This window comes from Nelumbo lutea, chromosome 2 (assembly GCF_056320005.1).
Source record: "Nelumbo lutea isolate HS-2025 chromosome 2, American lotus-T2T, whole genome shotgun sequence".
Lineage (NCBI taxonomy): Eukaryota > Viridiplantae > Streptophyta > Magnoliopsida > Proteales > Nelumbonaceae > Nelumbo > Nelumbo lutea.
In genome coordinates, this window is record NC_142685.1 from 43,405,803 (window position 1) to 43,419,813 (window position 14,011).

A 14,011-nucleotide genomic window follows, 5' to 3' on the forward strand; every position below is an offset into this window, starting at 1 on the left:
TAAAATTGAGAAAGAAACCAAAGAGACACAAGCATAAATCCAACTCCACCATTTTTCCCCGAAACCCATCAATCTTTGAATTTCCTCCAAGAAACCCCATTCCACATTATCATATGCCTTCTCAATATTGATTTTACACACCAGACCTGGCCTACCAGACCTGATCCTAGAGTCAATACATCCGCTTGCTACAAGAACTCCATCCAAAATTTGTCTTCCCTCCACAAAAGCCATTTGAGACTCTCCCACCACTATGAATGAAGGGAATAAGATTTCCAAAGCATGTTGTCTAACATGGTTCATGTTACAAAGGTGTTTCTGAGAGATGGTCTAGTAGGTGTTAAGCCAACCAACAGATACAAAAGCATAATTGTCAAGGCAACGTCTAGGCAACAAGACGCCCTTTGAGGCTCACCCCGCCTAGTCGCCAAGCAGTTTGTATATTTTGTTATAAAATACGTTTATATTCTTACTTTTTTGAGATTATAATTATAAAATAGACAATATTAAACTAAAATATTCATTTTGTGAGTTGAAACCTCAAAGAGTTTAAAACCTAAACCAATAAGTAAGGAAGAACTTAAAATTTCTTCAGCCCCTATATTTTTTTAATTTTATTTTCTTTCTTCTTTTTCTTCCCATGAATATGTTGAATTTTTATACTTTAACATTGTGTATACTTTTTTAAAAAAAATTATGGATAATTTTTAAGGAAATATGGTTATAGAACCTTGAAAACTATGTACAAAAGAATCTATCAAAGAAGAAAACTAAAATCTAGATTTTCTCGTTTTGAAAACCCCCAAGTGGAGAAGTGACCTTTGCAGATTGGACAATGGGAACGAGATTCATTCAGCATTCTCCCAAGATGATGATCTGAGAAAGGTTGGCTTGGGAGAAAGTTTGGTTTGTTCAAATGAAAATAAGAGCTTTGAGTCCTCTTCCAATGTGGATCCGGAGAAGAAGAAAAGGAAAGTGTGGATTTGAAGAGTTCAGTTGATAGAAGGGTGGAAATTGGAAAGTCCCTAGGCTTATTCTTTTTGGGAAGGGAGAGTCTTGTTAGGAAGCCTTTGAAAGAAAGAGGAAGGAAGAAAGTTTGAGGAAGGCAGTTGGTGATCTTGAAAGAGAAAGTTGAGATAAGGAGGGGGGCAGTGAAGAGTTTGGAGAGATTGAAGATTAATTGCGCTTCATGGGTGCAGAATTGCTTATGAAGCACCAGTGCAAATTTGTTTTTCTTTTGAGCTGTTTGGTTGTAGGTTTTGTCTCGGTATGGTTTAGGAGTCTTTCCAAGGTGCTTGTGCAAGTATTTTCTCAACACTTGTTTTGGATGTATCCGGTTTGTTTCTTTAGGTGCCGTTTGGTGCGTCTTTTTTGCATGGTCTTTCGGCTGTTTACAAGCCGGGAAGACCCAAAATCGATCTATTCCTGTTTGGCACGCGAAAGATCTAGCTGCCAAAAGACGCGAGAAGCCCATTTCGGGCTGATTTTCGGAAGCTTCAAATGAAGCTTCTCGCATCTTTCACATTTTAATCTCGTGCAGAAAGACCCGAAAAGATGCATAGAAAGATGCGCACTTGCCAAACGGTCTTCGGGCTGCCCAGATCTTATGTCAAAAGCCCAATGTGTCTATTGGTTGTCAAAGCTACAAGAAGATCGTCTCAAAAAGACTTGCCAAACGGGCCCTTAATAAAATTTTCCTTTTACTTATCAAAAAAAGGCAGTTTTCCAAAATCAAGATCCAACAACCTAGACACGTTAAAGGTAAATCAGCAGTTGGTTTTGTCTTGAGAACAAGGACTTGAAAAGGAACCTGAAGGAGAAACATGAAGTTGTTTTGCACGGTCATTGCAGCTACCCAGTAATGCAGAAGGCACACTATCTTCATTTTCCATTTCCCGATCTTCCGCTTCAATGGCCTCAAAAACACTTGCCCTAAGCTCAGCCTAGCAAAGAAAAAAGTTAATAAAAAAGACTCAGATGCAGAATTAAGGAGGGGGGCTAGGAGTTCTTTTCATTATAAATTTGTGAAACATGACTTTTTGGGGGGATAATTAACAGAATTTTATTAATGATAAAATGAAAGCATAAAGTAGAATAGAAAGGAGGGAGGGGTCAAATCTCTTAACCCTTCCTGAGAGTGAAATACAACAGATCCTGAGGGAATCAAAACAAAAAAGTCAATTTATACCAAGTTAAAACAATACCCTTGTAGTTTATGTAAGAGAATGGGAAAAAAGCACATCCCCTGGGGGCCATGATAAAGGGGGAAATTTGAGTATCTCTATCCTCCTTAGAATATAACCATAAATCTGAGCATGTGCTCGGTCATAAATTATCTAAGAACAATATAAGGGAATCCAAAATATTATAATAAATGAAATAAAAAACAAATCCAATAAAATATAGATTCACGTGTTATCAATCATGAATATGTCCTATAGGACCATTTCAAGTTCTCTCGTGTACAATCTTCCTCTGAATTCCAACCCTGCAAATATTTGAGGCATAAATCTCGTCATTCCAATACATTCTTCCTTTTGGTTTTGCAAGCGGGAGCTCTTGGTTTTGAGGTTACGACTGAACTTTTCTTCCTATAAGTACTCACATCTTATTGTTTGTTTTCAGTCAGCAGAAACATGATCTAGAAACAAATTTAGTAGGCTCACAAATAAAACCGCTCGTTAGCCAGCAAACAGTTACCCGCATAAGTTCATTCTCCAACGACAATTCCGAAAATGTGCTAAGGTTTCGACCAAAACGCAATCAGACTCCTAGATGTAAGGGAAACCCTAGACCAACTACATCGCATAACTCAGCCAACTGAAGCTTCCTAGTACTTTTCCCCATCCAAAAGCAAGCACCCCCGCCCGGTAAATTCCACACGTCACCTATCAAGCTTCCAATTTCCCGCCGAATGCAGCCGGAAGAAAAAAAAGAAACAAAATATGTAAATAGTGACAGATAACAGAAAAGGAATTCAGTAGTTACTCTGATCTTAGCGAGAACACCTTTCTTCTCGAGAGTTCGAGTCACTAGGGTTTTGAGGTCCATCATCTCCCTCGTGTAGTCGTCCATTTCTTTCCTTCTTTTCCTTGCTTGCCGGCTCGCTTCTTTTCAGTTTTCACGCTTCAAAATCCCTGGCCTGGAACCGAAGAAGTGAAGAAGCGGAACAGCGACAGAAAGGAGATTTGAAAAAGATTTTTATTTTACCGGGCGGGGGTTTAGTAAAGTGATTTGATTTGGGAAATATTAATGGGAGACCGGATATGCTCTTCTTCCTAGGCGCTCGCACGCACCTAACATCTCTCATTCTTATTGAGGTAGATGTGTTTGTGAGGCGCCCAGTTGTAAGGAAGAGATCCCGATAGGAAGATGCAAAAATGACGATCAGATGAATGTTATGTTGATTTTTGTTATCCAACCTGTGAATGATTTGGTAATCCTCTTAAATGGCATGTCAAATAATGTAAACTAGCTGAGGGGGCTGTATCAGAGGTGTTGCATTGGAATTCTAACATTATTAATGATATATTAAGATAATGGTTTCTTAATAAAAAACTTGTAATTATAAGTATTTAAGTTTTGAAAATACGTACTCCTTAATTTTTTTTTCTTTTAATGAATATATTCAGTTTATATTACAAAAAAAAAAGTCTTGAAACTCACATAAAACTTAAAAAAAATATCATCATATGCTCGTTTTTTAAATATTGTTTCAACAAAGCATCTCATATAAAAAAAACATGATCATAGAGTGAAAGTTCTAAGTTTTACTTCATATCTGCCGTTTGCTTCACATCTAGAATTCCCAATTGACCAAATGGTAGGCCTATTTGGCCTAGAAACCATCCAAGCAACTGGTTATGTTTTACCCCAAACCTAATCCATGCCCAAAAATCATTGAATCAATCAATGACCAGTTGACTTGGGCAGTCGAATTATCAATCCGTTCAATGGTTTTTTGCCATTTTTTATTTTTAATTTTTGTGTCAGAATGGGCCATCTATTCGAACCGGGCGATCGAACCGTCGACTTGAAAACTGATGACCAATATGGTTCCATTTCTATGTCATTTTTTCTATATGTCAATAATTAGATGAAATAACTTTGTAGTTATATTCATTGAATGGTGGACATTGTAAGGGATTCCCAAACCCTGAAAAATATATCCAAAGTGACCTTAAACACTGAACAAAAAAATTGGTAGTAAATCCATGAAATTGGAAAAAACAAGGAAAAAATCAAAAAAATTGAGTCAAAAGTTCCGCTTTGAGATTGAGATAAACATACATGCAATCAAAAACAGGTCGCCCTGCAAGGAAAAAAAACATTGGACAAGAAAACCCAAAAGAAAAAAACATAAGGGAATAAATAAAATGTAATAAACCCTAAACCGTTTTGGAAGATAAATCCAAACGCATATAAAACCATGGTTTTTGAACCAACGTTGACTAGGATGGATAGACATATCTACCCGGGAACCATCTAGGCAACTAGTTATGTTTTACCCTAATCCAAGTCCTTGGCCAAAAACCATTGAATTGGTCAACTACCCTTTGACCAATGTGGTCAAGCTGTTGACCCATTGACCCATTCAATGTTTTTTGGTCCTTTGTTTTTAATTGGGAACCATCAAGGCAACCGGTTTTGCTTTATCCCAATCCTGATCCATAGCAAAAAACTGTTGAATTAGCCAACGACCCATTGACCCGTTCAATGTTTTTGGCCATTTTTTATATTTTTTAATTTTTGTTGTCAAAACGGGTTGTCTATTTGAACCAAACGATCAAAACTGTTGACTTGAAAACCGGTGGCCATAACGGTTTCGTTTTCGAGTTGTGTAAGTCATACGCTCGAATGACATAACACGTATGATACTACTTAATGGACCTCACACAACTTTTTGCTAGTAATTTTTGTTGTCAGAAAAAGGTCATCTGTTCGAACCGGATGGTCAAACCACTGTTTTATTTTTTTTATTTTTTAATTGATAAACCGTCCAGGCAACCATTGTTATATATATATATATATATATATATATATATATATAATATGCCTTTTGAGTATCCTCTACTTTTCTTTATTAACTAGCCAAATACCTAAATCCAAATGTTTTTAAGGTTCTTCACCATTTGCATTGGTTCAATAAAGGTTTAAAATTTACATACGATATGCATGATACGGAGGATACCGTATCGTATCTTTGAAAAACATATACGAAATACACATGAAAATTGGACATTTTGTCTTTTTCCATGCATATCGGGGGGCATATCGATAGTGTACCGACAAAAAAGATACGACCAAAAACTAAAAAAAAAGGGGAAAAGCAAGTTTCTTTCCCCAAAATAAGCCTTCTTTCACCCCCCTTAAATGACTATAAAACTCAAAACTTCATTTCTAGAGTGTTGTATTTGCAAAAGTTTGCAAGAAACAAGTGTATATCGTTAATTTTTTTTAATAGTTTTCAAAATTTGAAAAAATATGGCAAAAATAGTTAAAGATTTTCAATTTCTATAATATATTGTGATTTCCTTTTTTCCTTAATGTTTAAATTTATGTTGGTCTACATTTCTTACATTCAAAATCATTTTTTTTTTTGTGTTTCAATATATTTATGGAAATTTCATGAAAAAAATTGGGAAAATATAAATTAACTGGAAATTTGAAAATGTAATTTTTTCTCAATATCGGGGTATCTGTTCTGGTTGAATGCTAAAGTCAGTATTCTGTTGTGGTTGCGAGCTAAATTTTGAATTTTAGAGAGCTTGAATGTAAAGTGATTGTGCGTACCTGGGTCCTTGAGGGGTTGATGCCCTTATATAGTTGAGCTGCCGTGGGTCTCACGAAATGGTTATGAGATCTTCGGCCTGAGTAGATGAGGTTCGTTTATGCTTTAGTCAGGGAGTAACGTATCAGTTAATGAAGTCTATCATCTCCGCCTGATCCGAGCGGGGAGAGGACGAGGCTTGCTGTTACGCAGTGTGATCCCGTGAGGTTCAGAGTCCGCTGGGAAGCTTTTGGAGTCGATTACGTGTCACTTCGGTTCCAAGGCCCCGAAGTGTTTGTCTTCATTATGGGCCAATAGTGCCCTTCTCATAAACCTTCGTGGATATCGCAGAGTACAAGTTCAACTTTTGAGGGTCGCAGGCAACGCAGGTAGTGGAGCGTGAAGGATCTCCGGTACAGTTGTCCATCTATGAGGACGTACCAAGGCTGATTGCGCTCTACCCTCCGAACTACATTACGTTCTACAAATAGGGTCCCATGGAGCAGATAATCAACAAGCGGATCAACCCAGCTCAGTTTCGCTTGCAACACAGGAGCAACCTCTTTTGCCCCCTGAGAATGCTAGGCCAAGACAGGTCCTCTATGTTCACTGTTTGCATTGTGTTATTGCTTGTACTTGCTAGTTGTGATAAGGCATCGGCCTCAGCATTCTCGGACCTCTGAATTTTTCTAATGAAACAAGAGCTGAAGCTTGGTAGGATCTCTTTGACTTTGGTCAAACAGGTTGCCATGGCGGAGTCGCGTGCTTCATAGCCACTATTGACTTGGTTAACCACCAGTTGAGAATTGCTGCACATGGTGAGGTGTTTTGTTCTCATTTCCCTTGCTAAGTTCAGCCTAGCAATTAGCGCTTCATACTCCGCCTAGTTGTTTGACGCCTCGAATCCAAACGAGAAAGCGAACTCCAACTTCACCTCGCTTAAGCCATACAACATTAGTCCCGCACCTACTTGGGCTTTGATTGCTGGGCATGGCTCGAATTGGATGTTGTACTCGCTAAGCTCGATGGACCACTTCGTTAATCTTCCTAACACCTCGAGCTTAAGTAGGATGTGCCTCAGAGGTCTATCAGTAAAAACAACAATGGTATGGGCTTGGAAGTATGAAAGTAGTTTCCAAGCTGCCACCACTAGCGCATACGCTAGCTTCTCAATATCGGGGTATCTGGTTTCTGCATCTAACAACAGTTTATTTGCATATAGATGGGTTGTTGAACCTGATATACCTCTATAATTAGTACCGAACTGACCACCCATCACTCGTGGAGAGGTACAACTTCGACTAATCTCCTTCCTCAGATTAGGTTAAAATCGGGGTGGTGCTTAGGTACCTTTTCAACTCATCAAATGCGAGCTGACACTCTTCAGTCCATTTGAAAGTCTCAATCTTTTTAATTGCTTTAAAAAAGGGAAGGCAGCGACTCGCCGATTTAGACATAAATCGGTTTAAGGCAGCTACTCGGCCAGTTAGTCATTGTACTTCCTTGAAATTATGGGGTGGTCGCATTTCTAAGATGGCCTTGATTTTGTCTAGGTTTGCTTCGATGCCAAGTCAGTTCACTATGTAACCGATGAATTTGCTCGACGTGACTCTGAAGACACACATATTTGGGTTTAACTTCATGTTGTATTTCTTTAGAATTTGAAAAACAACATTTAAATCATCAATTAAAGATCTAGAAATTTGGGTCTTCACGACCATATCATCAACATAACATTATACTTTATTGCCAATCAAAGGTTCGAAAATATTGTTTACAAGTCGTTGGAAAGTTGCTCTAGTGTTTTTCAAAACAAAGGGCATAACTTTATAATAGTACAACCTGAATTCAATTACAAAAGCAGTTTTATCTTGGTCAATTGTTTTCATCCTAATTTGATTATAGCTAGAGTAGGCATCCATGAAACTCAACAACTCATGCCCTGAGGTCACGTCTACCAGGCGGTCAATTCTAGGTAGGGGGAAGCAATCATTTAGGCAGGCTCTGTTCAGGTCAGTGTAGTCGATGCACATGCACCACTTGCCATTGGTTTTCTTCACAAGCACGGTATGTGGACCGTCTCTTCTGTCGGGGCAACTCGCTCCTTGGTGTAGTTTGCAGGTCGCTCTAGCTCGACACCTTCTGCCAGTTTTGCCTTTCCCTTGAGGACTGCCACATAACACTTATGAGACTCAAGCTAATTGTCCCGTATCACCCCTACTATGTAGTTCGTCGGGAACTTCATCGCGAGATAGTAAGTTGACACTATCGCGCATAAAACATATGTAATAGGTCGACCTATGATCGCGTTATAGGGGAATGGAGTCGTGACCACCAAAAACGTGTGCTCGAACCGGACAATATTCGGCCACGTGCCTGCCTCCACTGGAATTGTGAGGCGACCTATAGGCCTGACTTCCTCTCTGCTAAACACTACTAGTGGGGGCATCTGCTGGTTTTAGATCGCTCTGTTGTAGTTACAACATATCAAAAGTTTCTTTGAAGAGGATATCAGCCGAACTGCCTGAGTCCACCAAGATCCGCTTCACTTCAAAGTCATTGATGATCATCTTCATGACCAGGGCGTCGTCATAAGGATATTGAATCCCACGACCATCGTCCTTGATAAAGTATATTGGTTCTTTAACCCAAGGTTGCTTGGTTAGGTTCTCTGCTTCATGCTCCAGTTCTCAGACTGACTTTTTCTTGATTGCTGCTGTGCACCTGCTATGATAGATCCTCCAGTAATCATATTATTCACTCTGTGGATCAGCCTTTCTTCTAGTAGCGGGTGAGGTGGCTGCTCGTTCTATCTGCTGCTTTCTGGGGCATCTTTCTTCTGATCTCCCTATTGTTCCCCCTGTCCATTTTCCTCATGCAATATGTACTTCTTCAAATACCTACAGCATATTAGCTCTTTGATCTCATCACAGAGGTTTTGTACAGTTTTTTGTGCTGTGACCATTGTCCCAATGAAAGTGACAATACACGTTCGAATTCCTGGTCAATGGGTCTCCCCGTAGCCTGGGTGGCCATCTCACGATGGAAGAGTCTTTGATGGCCATTAAGATCTCTCCCCGCTTCTTATTAAGGGGAGTATAGTTGGTTCTCTCTACTGGTAGTGGCGGGGTCCTGGAACTCCGACCCGACCTATAACTTCGCGAGGGGGACTTACTCCTTGAGTTCAGGGACTTGCTTCTTCGCTTAGGGGATTTGCTCTTTTTTCTTTTCTTGTTGCTCGTTCCTTCTTCCTCTCTCTTGCTCTTCTCTCCTTGGTTATCCGTTTTTTGGTTTATCTCTTCTTATATAATGATAAACTGATCGTCCGACTTGAGGAACTCGGTGAAACTCTTTGTGAGTGATTCCTTTTCGCACTGCGGTGAGACGTACTGCTTGGTCAAGGTCTGGTATCTGCAGGCATGTCTAGTTGAAGCGCTTGATGTAGCTTCGAATTGACTCTCCTTCCCTCTGCACCACGTTCAAAAAGCTCTCTTGTGACTTCAGGCACTTCTTATTGGTGATAAAGTGAGACGTAAACATATTTGCGAATTGCGCCCAACTTCTAATGGAACCCGGCGTGAGGTTTCTATACAAGGTTTGAACTACTCCTCTGAATGTGGTGGAGAAAGCCACGCACATACAAGCATCATCGGCCCTGGCGAGATGCATCTGGGATTGGAATGCATCTACGTGATCGTTGGGATAAAAGGACTCGTCATACTTGTCTAGCAGCGGTACCTTGAAATCCTTCAGCATTGGGGTCGCTCGGGTGATAGGGGCGATGGCTGGCTCAAGAGAGCAAGCGTTATTCTTGTGGCCACCGAGCTCACCTCCTCTCTTTCCCAACCTTGATCTATTGGATGGTTGGACTTCATGGGTGGATTGTTCCTTGCTGATGAATGGCGAGTCTTGCGGCGGCGCCGCCGCTGCTTCTTTAGTGGTATGACGTTTGTACTAATGGCCTCTGTGTTGTCTGGTACCTCGATCTTACTCCGAATGGTGGGGTGAGGTAGTTTAGGGGTTCTCCTTGCTGCTGCTTCTTCGTTGCTTGTTCGAGGCTAGTTGTCATGGTGAACCAAGGGGTCTCCTCTCGAGCCCGCACCTCGGGCCCCGAGCTAGCGATTTGCGTTACCTTGATGTGGAACTTGCTGCCTGCGCCTTTTGGGTTGGCTGGGTTCGGGCCTACCCCTCGAGCTTTCCCTTCGGGAAGTAGGGGGAGTACATCGGTCGCCTACTGTACCTCATAGCGGGGTTCATCCCGAGGAATAAATTGGTACCCGCGAGGTTCTCTCACCGCAGGGAGGAGACTGGCGGACGTTCTGGTGAGCCCCGTGTTGATTATGGGTATGGGTTTGCCCTTGATGATGGTTCGTCGACTGGTTTGATTATAGTGGTGGAAACTATTGTTGATATCATTGATTGAAGTAGTACTACTGAAACTACTAGAACTGATGGATCTACATCGTTCGGATGCTTTGTACGAGGTCGTTGAACTGGGAGTGCCCGACCCCCGGGGGATCACTGAAGGCTCCGAGAAGGTGGCACTCACTTGGGGGAACGGGACACTCACCTGTTTGATAGTTTGCGACACAGACAATGATGGGACCCCGAAGACAGTCAAGAGAATGGTGAACTGGTCGATTGTCACCGAGGAAACTTGGGGAGTAACCGTTTGCTACTCTTGCCCCCCAATGATGTTCATGTCGCTCTTTCCGTTGTGGCTAGATGATGCCATTAAGGATGAGGTTGAGACTGAGACTGTAGCTAGAACTGGGATGACCTTTCAATCGTATCCCACAGACGGCGTCAATTGATGATGCACGATCTAGAAGCTCCTAACTGGAAGGTTGCTTGGGCGTACTCACGTGGCAAGCTAGATGAAGCTGCAAAACAAGGATCAGAGAGACCGAGGTGGATGACCAGGTGAGGTCGCTCCAATGCTTAAGTTAGTATTCTGTTGTGGTTGCGAGCTAAAGTTTGAATGCTAGAGTGCTTGAATGTAAGTAATCGCATGTACCTTGGTCTCACAAAACGGTTCCAGGATCTTCGGCCTAAGTAGATGAGGTTTGTTTCCGCTTTAGTTGGGGAGTAGCGTATCGGTTAATGAAGTCTATCATGTCCGCCTGATCCGGGCAGGGAGAGGATAATGCCTGTCGTTATGCAGCGTGATCCCGTGAGGTTCGAAGTCCGCTAGGAAGCTTCTGGAATCGATTACGTGTCACTTCAGTTCTAAGGATCCAAACTGGATTAGGTACCTAGATGCCTCTATGCCGAAGTGGCTTTGTACCAAGGTGATCAAACACCCAAGCTCTGAAAACTGTTGACTATGTTCCTTTTGCTAAGTTGTCATCCTTCGGGTATATAGTGTCCACATGACCTTTACTTACTAGGTCGTCCCACCCTTATCAACAACCAAGGCATGAACAATGTATTCATATTGTATAAGCTAATATCATTATTTGAAGTTTAAATAGGTCCATTGTGAGACATTGAAAGTTGTTTTGAACCTTGTTCATACTGTTGAATATTAGTTCCAATAAACTATGGGCATGCCTAGATGCTTGTTTCTTGTGGGATAATTTTTATTGCCTCTTGACATGCAAGGTGAATAATCCATGGATTTTTCAACTTTCCATATGGAATTTGCAAACGTTATTGTATGATTTGATGCTTCGATGTGTAAATTCTTAGATTTGTGCCTTTTAAACATTATTTGACTTTGTTTTCAAGGTGTTTAAATACAAATATGTTACTTGTGATTGCAAGGTTTGTTCATGGCATTTTTCTCGCTAAACATCCATTCCCACGACAAGCTCTTTCATTGATAAGTTGGGTTTTGTTTTCCATGATAATTTGTCCTACTTCATCTAAGGCTAACTTATAGATATAATAGATAGATAGATATAGATATAGATTATGACGAAAAACAAAGGCTAACATATCAATGAAAAAGTCTATCAAGACGCTTGGTATAGAGTCTTCCTGTTACAGAATTCCATCTTTAGACATTCATGATTCATACACTTCTTCAAATATTTTCAAGGCCCATACTCTGACTGGACATATGTTTGGTGGACCTCTTGGGGAGGTTTTGATGATATTTTCCCTCGCCAAGAGCTCATGGACAAATATAGAGCCTTTGGTAAATGATAGCTTATCTAGAATTTGATCATGTAAAATAGTTCGAGTTCTTCAAGACATTTTGTCTCCCTTGGATTCTAGAATGGGGTTATCACTTATATACTTCTTGGTTGCCTCCAACTATTGAAAGAAAAATTGAAATAAAATGATGGGATAAATTTGATCTCACAAATGTCCTCAAACCGACATTGGAAGAAGATGACATTTTTCAGTCCATTTTTGAATCCTACATGGACAAGATTCGAAGTAAGTTCCCAAACTTGGACCCACTAGATCTCGAAAAAATGTCCCTTCGTATGGCCAAAAAGATGAAAGAGAAAAGCAAATGCATCTCAAAGGATCTCAAAACGGAAAGTTTTCGCTCTCTCAGCCCATACTAAGGTCGTGACATTATTTGAAGATTCCATCTTATCAGGAATAGTAAAAGTCTCGACAGTTGTTCCTAATATGACAAAAAGATGATAAGGAGTTATCTCGATAATTAAGATGCACACTAAGAAAATGACAAAAGGCATAAAAGCCTTAAAAATAAGATCGAATAAAGTGGCTTTAAAGTGTTTTGCTCTGGAAGCCTCTGCCAACTCTATATAAATATCTCTTATCTCTTTGAAGAAAAAAATCTTTACAAGTATTGTAATAAGTTTTATTTCAGAGTGAGTGCTTTGTAATAATTTGAGTGTTTTTATTTCTGAGTGATTTTAAATGTGTGCTATTGGTGAACTTTGTAATTTTGTAAGATTGAGTGCTATTAAGAATCTACATGTTTGTTCTAAATCCTTGTAAGTATCAATATTAAAGAATATTTCAAATTCTATTTTCATTATAATTTTTAATCGTTATTTTCAATGTTTTTCTGCATAATATACTCATGTGCATGTTCCCATTTTCATCGACTCCATATCCATCATTTACTATTCATGTTGTTCATCATTTCCGACAAACTTGTCCATCTTTGAATCCTACATGGACAAGATTCGAAGTAAGTTCCCAAACTTAGACCCACTAGATCTCGAAGAAATGTCCCTTCGTATGGCAAAAAAGATGAATGAGAAAAGCAAATGCATCTCAAAGGATCTTGAAATGGAAAGTGTTCGCTCTCTTAGCCCACACCAAGGTCGTACACTATTTGAAGATTCTATATGATCAGAAACAGTAAAAGTCTCAACAACTATTCCTAATATGACAAAAAGGTGATAACGAAGCATTTCAATAATTAAGATGCACACTAAGAAAATGAAAAAATGCATAAAAGCCTTAAAGATAAGATCGAATAAAGTAATTTTAAGGTGTTTTGCTCTTGAAGCCTCCGCCACCTCTATATAATTATCTCTTATCTATTTGAAGAAAAAAATCTTTACAAGTATTGTAATAAGTTTTCTTTCAGAGTGCCTTGAGTGCTTTGTAATAGTTTAAGTGTTTTTCTTTTCGAGTGATCTTAAAAGTGTGCTATTGGTGAGCTTTGTAATTTTGTAAGATTGAGTGGTGTTAAGAATCTACTTGTTTGTTCTAAATCCTTGTAAGTATCAATATTAAAGAATATTTCAATTTTTTTTTCATTATAATTTTTTATCGTTATTTTCAATGTTTTTTGCATAATATACTCATGTGCATGTTCCTATTTTTCATTGACTCCATATCCATCTTTTACTATTCATATTGTTCATCTAACCTATCCATCATAACCCCCTTTAGCACTATTCACTATTATTCATATCACTGACCTATATTTTTTTATCTAATTAGTCTATAAAAAATATAGGTCCACTATGAGACATTGAAAGTTGTTTTGAACCTTGTTCATAAAGTTGAATATTAGTTCCAATAAACCATGGGCATACCTAGATGCTTGTTTCTTGTGGGATAAATTTTCTTGCCTCTTGACATGTAAGGTGAATAATCCATGGCTTTTTCAACTTTCCATATGAATTTGCAAACATTATTGTATGATTTTATGCTTGGAGGTGTAAATTATTGGATTTGTGCCTTTTAAACATTATTTGCCTATGTCTTCAAGGTATTCAAATACAAAAATATGTTACTTGTGATTACAAGGTTTTTTCATGGCATTTTATCGCTGAGCATCCATTCCCACAACCCTAT

At 39.4% G+C, this 14,011-nt stretch overlaps 1 protein-coding gene across 7 annotated transcripts in view; it reads right to left on the minus strand.

Moving 5' to 3' along the window:
* The window catches only part of LOC148870220 (protein TONNEAU 1a-like), a 53,052-nt gene extending 49,550 nt beyond the window's left edge, over window positions 1–3,502 (minus strand). For 3 of the 7 annotated variants that reach the window (XM_088970876.1, XM_088970877.1, XM_088970875.1), the window contains exons 1-2: window positions 2,989–3,502; window positions 1,811–1,943 (exon numbers count right to left, since the gene is read on the minus strand). In XM_088970876.1, coding sequence (XP_088827002.1) covers window positions 1,811–1,943; window positions 2,989–3,075 — 220 coding nt within the window. In that variant the 5' untranslated portion in view covers window positions 3,076–3,502. The remainder of the gene's footprint in view (window positions 1–1,810; window positions 1,944–2,988) is intronic. The other 4 variants (XM_088970880.1, XM_088970878.1, XM_088970881.1 and 1 more) reach the window with 2 other exon arrangements.
* Window positions 3,503–14,011: the final 10,509 nt, after the last annotated feature.